Source organism: Miscanthus floridulus, chromosome 10 (genome assembly GCF_019320115.1).
Source record: "Miscanthus floridulus cultivar M001 chromosome 10, ASM1932011v1, whole genome shotgun sequence".
In the NCBI taxonomy this organism is placed as follows: domain Eukaryota; kingdom Viridiplantae; phylum Streptophyta; class Magnoliopsida; order Poales; family Poaceae; genus Miscanthus; species Miscanthus floridulus.
This window is the reverse complement of record NC_089589.1, coordinates 106,633,510-106,642,916: the sequence shown is the minus strand read 5'-3', so window position 1 is coordinate 106,642,916 and position 9,407 is coordinate 106,633,510. Positions and strand designations below refer to the sequence as shown.

At 40.1% G+C, this 9,407-nt stretch overlaps 1 protein-coding gene across 1 annotated transcript in view; it reads left to right on the top strand.

Annotated features, from left to right (window-relative positions):
* Window positions 1-377: 377 nt before the first annotated feature.
* Window positions 378-9,407, top strand: part of LOC136486932 (ubiquitin C-terminal hydrolase 12-like) — a 29,721-nt gene continuing 20,691 nt past the window's right edge. The window contains exons 1-21 of the mRNA XM_066484013.1: window positions 378-596; window positions 783-858; window positions 1,004-1,154; window positions 1,262-1,419; window positions 2,538-2,803; window positions 2,880-3,098; window positions 3,166-3,274; window positions 3,379-3,494; window positions 3,789-3,887; window positions 4,074-4,183; window positions 5,073-5,147; window positions 6,722-6,800; window positions 6,899-7,045; window positions 7,135-7,215; window positions 7,304-7,423; window positions 7,582-7,704; window positions 8,467-8,544; window positions 8,634-8,722; window positions 8,837-8,945; window positions 9,101-9,169; window positions 9,260-9,370. Of these exons, the coding sequence (XP_066340110.1) occupies window positions 573-596; window positions 783-858; window positions 1,004-1,154; window positions 1,262-1,419; window positions 2,538-2,803; window positions 2,880-3,098; window positions 3,166-3,274; window positions 3,379-3,494; window positions 3,789-3,887; window positions 4,074-4,183; window positions 5,073-5,147; window positions 6,722-6,800; window positions 6,899-7,045; window positions 7,135-7,215; window positions 7,304-7,423; window positions 7,582-7,704; window positions 8,467-8,544; window positions 8,634-8,722; window positions 8,837-8,945; window positions 9,101-9,169; window positions 9,260-9,370 (2,409 nt within the window). The 5' untranslated portion in view covers window positions 378-572. The remainder of the gene's footprint in view (window positions 597-782; window positions 859-1,003; window positions 1,155-1,261; window positions 1,420-2,537; window positions 2,804-2,879; window positions 3,099-3,165; window positions 3,275-3,378; window positions 3,495-3,788; window positions 3,888-4,073; window positions 4,184-5,072; window positions 5,148-6,721; window positions 6,801-6,898; window positions 7,046-7,134; window positions 7,216-7,303; window positions 7,424-7,581; window positions 7,705-8,466; window positions 8,545-8,633; window positions 8,723-8,836; window positions 8,946-9,100; window positions 9,170-9,259; window positions 9,371-9,407) is intronic.

Below are 9,407 nucleotides of genomic sequence, written 5' to 3'. Positions count from 1 at the left end.
GTAATTTTAAGACGATTTAATAGATATGTGCCATAGTTGTTTTCTAAATTGTCTCGTAGTAACTCATAATTTCGTAATTTATGGATATAATAAAAGTAAAGTTGCGAGTTATATGACAACAACAACTCGTACAATGATAGAATAATTGTCTTATAGTCCTAAATTTTAGCTAATGAGGTGGTTGTTTTACGAAACATTTCTACTCTCTCTTTCCTCTACATCAGCAAAAATCCTATATGATATTGCATGAGACGCCGTACGAGGCTGCTGACGTGTACCAATGTACTGCCCTTATATAATTTTTTTTATTTTTACTAAAAAATGAGAATTTTGCTCAAATTCGAAAATTTCCTGAAATCGCAAAATTAACCTTTCCATCTGCCTTCCAAACTGTGAAGCTTTTCTCGCACCCGTACTCCCCCCTCCACTCCGGCTAGGAGGCTGCTACCTCCGCCGCACCGCCTCCGCCGACCCGCCGTCGTCTCCGGCTCCGGCCCCGGACATCTCTTCGCCACCGCTGCCTGCGCCGCGGCGCCGCCACCACCGAAGGCGACCCAGTCGGCTTCTTGACTATGGTGACTCCTCCCACTGTCGAGGTACGTAGGCACTCACGCGTCGTCCACTCCGTCCCGTCCTCGCCGCTTCCCCATCCCCCTTCCCCGCAGCCGTACTCCTCAGTTACCTCCTGCCTGCCGATCTACCGATCGGAGTGGCGCTCCTCGTCTTCGTCCCTAGGGTTTATCGGATCTGACCCCTCCTCCCGTTGCCCTCCTCGCTCGCAGCATGAGGACGAGGAGATGCTCGTGCCCGCCCAGGAGGTGGCCGCTGCCGACACCGACGCAGCGCAGCCCATGGAAGGTACTGTACGCTCTTATCTCATTTTGCTGCTTTGCTTCAGTTTGATTTGTAGCTTGGTTTGGCAATGTGCCACATTAGGAACTTGGTTCTGTGTGCTGGCATTATCCTGATTCTCCATACGGACGTGTTTCATGGCTATTGGCAGTGGTGGCACAGACTGAGGTGGTGAGCACGGCGGAGAGCCATCCTGTGGAAGATCCGCAGACATCGCGGTTCACATGGACAATTGAGAACTTCACCAGGTTCAATGGGAAGAAGCACTATTCAGAGGTTTTTGTCATTGGCGGATTCAAATGGTGAGCTCCTGATCCGATCCATTGTCCTGCCTGCGGAAACCATGGAGTTTTTGTTTTCTACCCCCTGTTCTTTAGAGTACCCATAACATCTGTTGACCTTCACGCAGGCGTGTGCTGGTTTTCCCCAAGGGGAACAATGTGGACCACTTCTCAATGTACTTAGATGTTGCTGACTCAGCCAACCTCCCGTACGGTTGGAGCCGCTATGCTCAGTTTAGTCTTGCTGTTGTAAACCAGATCCAGCCGAAGTATACGATACGCAAAGGTGTAGTTTGCTTTATGCTGTGTTTATCCACATCTCTGTGCACTTGAATGTAGAGGGAAGAATGTTAAACTAGAAAACATTACATGCCAAAGCAGCACATATAAACATGGGAGTAGAAGTGTTTGAATACACCGCTATTCTCATCCAAAACATTTTTATGACTTTGTCTGGAAAAGTTACTGATTTTAAAGATTTTCTTGCATCAGGTGGGAAACCAGTTAATCTTATATGTATAGTGGTTTTGTCGCCATTTTAACTTTTATCTCATGTTGGATGGGCAGTGTAGACACTAGACAGTCTTGTTGACAACTTACCATGGTTGCATCCCTGACCTACGTAGCTGAGTATTAGGTCTCTGAATTTGAAATAAACCTTTGTTCCTTAAATCTGTTATGAAGCCCCAATCAAGTCCCAGATTTGCAACTTGCGTCATCTACACAACTTTATTACTAGAGTAAAATTGTTAGCTTCCAGGTCTTTTTTTTAGAACACGCTTGTGTATCTTTGTATTAAAGAGAGAGGTTAGCTTCCAGCTTGTACCATTGTTGTGAAAATCCACCAACTTTAGTCGGTGAAGTGGTTAGACTATCACCATGTAGGTGATATTAGTGGCATTAAGCGATTAATCAGTGGCAAATCCTATTATCAACTGTTTTCTTGGCTAATCATTACAGTATATGATGAAGAATAAACTGCAAATGCTATTTATGACAAATTATGTTAGAGAAGTGATATTTTTCCATAACCCTAACAAACAAGTTCCTGTAGGCACTAGCTGGGTTTCAGACCAACACCTATCACCAAATTTTCAACTAGACTGGCCTAGGTGGTTAGTCAGGATGGTTTCCATATAACATGCTGTCCCATGATTGACGATGGATTGATTTTTCTGTTCTATCTATATTTACTTAGATATTGTTGCTATGAACTTTTGCTCCATTTCTGAGGATTGCAAATGCGGCACAATGCAATTTTTTAAGTTCTGTTGGTGATTAATAGGATGCATAGTGTTCTTGATCTAATGATGCTGATAAGGCTTGCTTTATCACTTTTGTTTGCCAATGGTTCTTGCTATGGATGTATCTAGCACCAACCCGTCATTTCGTCCCTGTCTGCAGATACCCAACATCAATTTAATGCTCGTGAGAGTGATTGGGGTTTCACATCTTTTATGCCTTTGAGTGAGCTGTATGATGCAAGTAGAGGTTACCTCGTGAATGATACTGTTGTTGTGGAGGCCGAGGTTGCTGTCCGCAGAATGGTTGACTATTGGACATATGACTCAAAAAAGGAAACTGGTTATGTGGGTCTGAAAAACCAAGGAGCTACCTGTTATATGAACTCCCTTCTACAAACACTATACCATATACCATACTTCAGGAAGGTGTGGTACCATGCATTCTTACATTATAGGCATTATTCCTACTGCACTTCACTGATTTATTTTTTTCTGCTTTAAGGCTGTGTATCATATGCCAACCACTGAAAATGATATGCCATCAGGAAGTATTCCCTTGGCGCTGCAGAGCCTTTTCTACAAGCTCCAGTACAGTGACAGTAGTGTAGCTACAAAAGAGCTGACCAAATCTTTTGGATGGGACACATATGATTCTTTCATGCAACATGATGTACAAGAGCTCAACAGAGTTCTCTCTGAGAAACTTGAGGACAAAATGAAGGTAACATATATAATGGAACTTGGATGTATAGTGCATTTTATCTTTTATTAACCTCACATCTTCTTAGGGCACTGTCGTAGAAGGAACGATTGAGCAATTATTTGAAGGTCACCACATCAATTACATTGAGTGTATAAATGTTGAGTATAAATCTAACCGCAAGGAGTCCTTTTATGGTATGGGCTGTATTTTACGTTGTTTGCTGACTAAGCAATGCCTTGGTAGCCCAAGTGGTAGCAACCTTGGTTGTTGTACTAAGTAATGCTATATGCCCTTGCAGATCTTCAACTTGACGTCAAAGGTTGTCGTGACATTTATTCGTCGTTTGATAAATATGTTGAAGTTGAGCGTCTAGAGGGTGATAACAAGTATCATGCAGAGAATCATGGTCTACAGGTAACCAAATATCTTGCTATTCATTAAGATGAAAACCAGCTAGAGTTGGTGTATTCATTAATATATTTATGTGATATGTGAGCTTCAATGTATTTATTTACTGAGATAGGAAATAACCAAATTATAACACAATATAGCCATATAGTGAACATGCGGACTGCATGTGATATTCCTTATACTTTCCGTTCCTTTTTCTGTTTGATGAAGGAAGTTTGTAAGTTGTATGATAACTTTTTTTTTGTTCAGTTCATTATTGAATATATCTTGTGACTGGATTCATTCTTGATATTGCAGGATGCGAAGAAGGGAGTTCTTTTCCTTGATTTTCCCCCTGTTTTGCAACTCCAGCTGAAGCGCTTTGAGTATGATTATATGAGAGATACCATGGTTAAGGTTTGTTCTGGATAACTTGCACTTTGTTCAATTAGTTATATTGTTCATGTACTTGTAAGATCTGCTACACCAAATGAGCCATTTCATTTAGGATGTGTGCAGCAATTACAATCAATCTAAATCGAAATGTTTTTAAGACCTATTCTTTGTTGAGATTGTCATGTCTATTAATACTTGCTTGCCCAGATTAATGATCGCTACGAGTTCCCTCTGCAACTTGATCTGGATAGAGATGGTGGCAAATACCTTGCTCCAGATGCAGATCGAAGTACAAGAAACCTTTACACTCTTCACAGGCAATGGCTTTTACCACTTACTGTACATCTTTGTATGGCTTTAAAATGAATTAATTTATTTACCGTCCGTGAGATGTCCTTTTTTTTTCCTCGAACGCGCGTGGCATTTCCTTTTTGTTATGGTCTTTGAGAGTTTTGAGGCACCAGAGAATTTCTAGTTATTTGTTCCATCTAAAAATAATCGCTATTTGTTTTACCAACATGCTATGTGGGGCTGGCATAGGTTGCTATATAATGCTATGCTTAAGTAGACGTATGTATAAGGAAATTGGTTGATCATGTGCAAAATGCAGCCACATGAACCTGCAGATTTGCAGACACTGCCACGATTACTATTTTTGATAACCATCGCACACCATTCATAATTTTCTTATTTATTGTGTAGAGCACCAGTGCAGTTTGTTAGAAAGGTATTTTCAGTGCAATTGTGTATTGTGGTAATATAATTTGCAAGGGTACTTGTGTAGTTGTTGGAGTATAAGTGAAATGTCCACCTCTCCCCATCAGCTTAAGCTTTTGGGTTGAACTGGTCGGTGCATGCAACTCAATATGGTACCAAAGCTAGAGGTCTTGAGTTCGAATCCTGGTTAGTGCAATTAAATAAAATAATTGTTGCTCGCTCCTATTCCACGTCTCAGGCCCGAGGGAGCCTCCACGTGAGGGGGAGTGTTTGTTGGAGTATAAGTGAATTGTCCACCTCTCCCCATCAGCTTAAGCTTTTGGGTTGAGGTATTTCACTCTATTCTGGGGTTGCTGTGGGGATTCATCTCTTGTACACTATATGTCTATATCTACAGTTCAGTCCTTTTTTCTTCTCCACCACCTAAGCGAACACTTGCTTCTTGCATTTTTTTTGGTGTACTAATACTGCTTATCTTCTTTTATTCAGTGTTCTTGTTCATAGCGGTGGGGTACATGGCGGTCACTACTATGCATTCATACGACCAACTCTATCTGAGCAATGGTAGGCTTTTGTGTTGGTTTATTGTCGTGGTACACTTGCTTAACTAGTTGCTAGATGATTTCATTGCATTTTCCTTGCGCTTATATATTTAATGGTTGACTAGAACTATACCGACTTCCATTCTTAAGTTGGAGAACTAAATTAGCTGACTAAAATCTGTGTTTCTGACCCGCCGGTGATTACCACTGAATGGTAGCAGTCATGTCTATAACTGTACAATTGTGGTACTGTAGAGTGTAGCATAAGCCTTTGCAGACCAATTTGAAGTTTCAGATTCTGTTTTCTCCTAACCAGTTGGCTATGGGAATGCACCCATTTAATTTGTTCTGATTTTTGAGGACTGTTGGCAACTCAAACTAGTTGTCTATTAGAGGGGTTAATTACACTTGTGTTCTTTAGAATACACATTTGTCACTGCTCCCAATACACATTTGCACCCTCGGCTGCTTATAGTCCGCATTCATCAACAACTGAACAGCATCATGCATGTCTTGAAAAATCCTACTAGCAATAATAATATGCTCAACTAGTCCTTGATACAAGTTCAAGGAATAAACGCACTACATTAATGATCACTTGCATATGAACCACTTGAACACCGTACATACAACAACCATGGTTTTTGAGGCGTTGCGGCATCCTGTGGCGCTGGGGGTACGCCTGGATGCCTAGGCGCCTTCTAGGCAACACCTAGGCGATATGGCGTAACTAAAACTCTGTGGCGTCCTGTGGCACCTGGGGTACACCTCAACGCCTAGGCGACGCCTCAAAAACCATGACAACAACAAACCTTTTTGTCCAAGCAGTTTGGGATATGCTAGAAACAAAACCAAACAAGGAGCCACGAACAAACAGGATAGTAGTATTAGTAATAGGAACAATAATAAAAGAAATTGGTATCCTAGGTCATTGTTCATGCACTTGGATTGCTATTCTCCATGTGCTCCTGTCCAAGGATAAAACATGTTCAATACCTTGTTCGGGACCTCACCATAAGCTTGGGATTGAGCGATTCATTGGGGAGGAGTAACATTTTAGTTGCATTTGCCATGGGTACCCTTGCAAAATTTGGGCTATTGGGTTTGAGAAAAAGGTTGGGCTATTGAGTTGGTGAGCAATGGCCCAAAATACAAGTACCTGGGTCCCATCCCATCCGAAGGTAGTAGAGGAGCAGAATATAAGACTGGGAACTTCTAAGCGACAAGACCCTCTCTACCGGCCCCCTCCTTCCCCATAACCCTAGATCTGCCCTTCTGTGGCATCCTGGATCACTGTTCTTCCATGGTGCCCTGGGTCACTGTTCTTCTGTGGCACCCCAGCTAACTCTTCCTTCCTGAGGCTCTGATCCACCTATTTCCCTCCGAATCCAATCCCAATCCTGCCAAATCATTCCACTGATTGTTGAGGTATGCAATACTAGGGTTTCACGCGACGAAGTAGGGGGCAAAGTTTAATCTCGGTTCAGTATTTTTGTTGCTACTGAAATGCTTGTCTTTTTATGTGAAAGCAATCTATGCTGCATGATCTGCATATTCTTGTAAACTCTCCAAATTTTCACCTCATGTTGTGCTCAGGTATAAATTTGATGATGAGCGTGTAACAAAAGAAGATGCTAAGAAGGCTCTTGAAGAGCAATATGGGGGTGAGGAAGAGGTAAGTTCTATTTGATTTTTTATTCAAGGATAAATGTCTGAAATCTATATCTCATCTACTTATCACCATCGTTTATGTTTCTCTTTTGGATTAAACAGTTGCCCCAAATAAACCCTGGTTTCAACAATGCTCCATTTAAATTCACGAAGTATTCAAACGCGTATATGCTTGTTTATATTCGTGAAAGTGACAAGGAGAAAATTATGTGTACTGTTGATGAAAAAGACATTGCTGAGCATTTAAGGGTATGCACAATCTGTAGCATTATCCCTCCATTTTTTACTGTGGATTCCATTTTTGGTATAGTTCGGTTGAGAACTGTGGATTTGTGTAGGTAAGGTTGAAAAAAGAACAAGAAGAGAAAGAACACAAAAAGAAAGAAAAAGCTGAAGCTCATCTTTATACCATAATTAAGGTCTGGATCTATGTTTCTTTCCTATTGATCTCATAATCTGAAATCGAGTTTATCTTTTTTAGCATTAAATTCTGGCAAATAAATCTAGGTAGCTCGAGATGAGGATTTGAAGGAACAAATTGGAAAGGATATATATTTTGATTTGGTGGACCATGAAAAAGTCCGTAATTTCCGTATACAGAAACAAATGCCTTTTAGTTCTTTCAAGGTAACATGCTTCCAGAACTCTGCACAAGTAATTTTTATGGTTGCAAATCTTTCTTATTATAGCTTTATAATACAAATTCCATTATTGTTATTGATATGTGGAATTGTATTCGACTTTTTTTTTGTTTATTTAACTTTTATTAAATAACTGTTTAATAGGAGGAAGTTGCCAAGGAATATGGCATCCCTGTGCAGTTTCAGCGCTTCTGGTTGTGGGCCAAGAGGCAAAACCATACATACCGCCCTAATCATCCATTGACCCTTCACGAGGAAACACAATCTGTAAGTTATTTGTTCATTTGTTGCTTCAAAGTGCTGGAGCTTATAGTTTATTCTGCAGATACCTTGGGAACTGCTGCGTAACTTTTATTTGTTTCATTTTCATGCCAGTATTAGTAATACTGTAATGAAATCGGGAACATAATGAGCTGTATAAGTTGGAAATACTTATTATAAAAAGAACAGAACCAATGCTTGGATAAGGTTTAATAGTTACGACTAGGGGTCTGGTCATGAACTAATACGCGGATTTGGCTTGTGCAATTCTCAAAAGCTATGTTTATATGATCTCTTTTATATCTATATCTGATCGACATTACTATGATAGAAGTATTAGGATTCATCTCAGGCACTCTTATCAGTGGTCTATATTGTTATATGATGTAGTATAATATGTAAGACGAACGTCATAAAAGACAAGAAATCTTTCATCATTCTCAAGGATTGTTCCTGTTCTCAAATACTAAGGGTTGGGATAACTTTAGGAATTTGTTGAGTTGATATATATACTTAAGAAAAGGAACCTTTCAGGAATTGGTTTAGCTGATATGGAATACTTTGCTTCCAGAAAAACAAGTAGTAGCCCACTCTATTGTGTTTAGTTGTCAAGATGCTATAGCAAAATTGTGAAGAACTTTGTAGAGCCTTGCACTTATTTATGTGGACCTTTGCAGTGTTATTTTTTTGTTTTGATTTTGGTCTTCCTTTATTTTTCACATTTCAAATTTATGTGAATATATCTCATTCTTTTCTTTCCCTGCTTAGGTGGGGCAACTGAGGGAGGTATCAAATAAGGCACACAATGCTGAGTTGAAGCTGTTTTTGGAAGTAGCACTTGGGCTGGTAATGATCTGCTTGATTTGTGCTTCCTTCCTGTTCTGCATGTTACTTATTTTAGTGTTTGCCATGGCACTCTTTGTTTACCCATTTAGGATTTGCGGCCGCTCCCTCCTCCTGAGAAGGGCAAGGAAGATATTCTTCTTTTCTTCAAACTGTACAACCCAGAAAAGGAAGAACTTTGGTACCTTCTGTTTTAACTGATAACATTGTCATCTTGTCCTAAGTAGTGCTTCTTTATCCTTCATTAAAATAAGTGTATCATCATGTGACTCATGGGGTTGTTTCATCCATGTAGTTTTATGGGGAGGCTCTTCGTGAAGGCATTGGGCAAACCTTCAGAAATCCTGGCAAAACTAAACGAAATGGCTGGATTTTCCCCTGATCAAGAAATTGAGCTTTATGAGGCAAGATTGATTTTTTGTTTTGATATATTTATTGTCCTGATGATTTGTCCACTAGTGCATTGTTGTAGTGCATCGTTGTCCAGATGCATTAATTCTGTCCCTGATGACCTTATGATGCGTACTGTGCTTAAATTGTTCCATTGGTACATATGCAGGAAATTAAGTTTGAGCCAAACGTGATGTGCGAAATTATCGACAAGAAACTCACTTTTCGTTCTAGTCAGGTTTGTCAATACACTTCTATTCAAAGGGATGCATAATTCAAATTAAAGGGTTATTTATCGAATTATTTCCAAAATTTCTCAATATTTTAGCTTGAAGATGGGGACATTGTCTGTTTCCAAAAATCACCAGGAGCAGACTATGATGCACGAGTGCGATATCCAGATGTTCCTTCATTTTTGGAGTATGTCCATAGTAGGCAGGTGTGGTGTCCGTATGTCCAACTTGATTATGATTTTG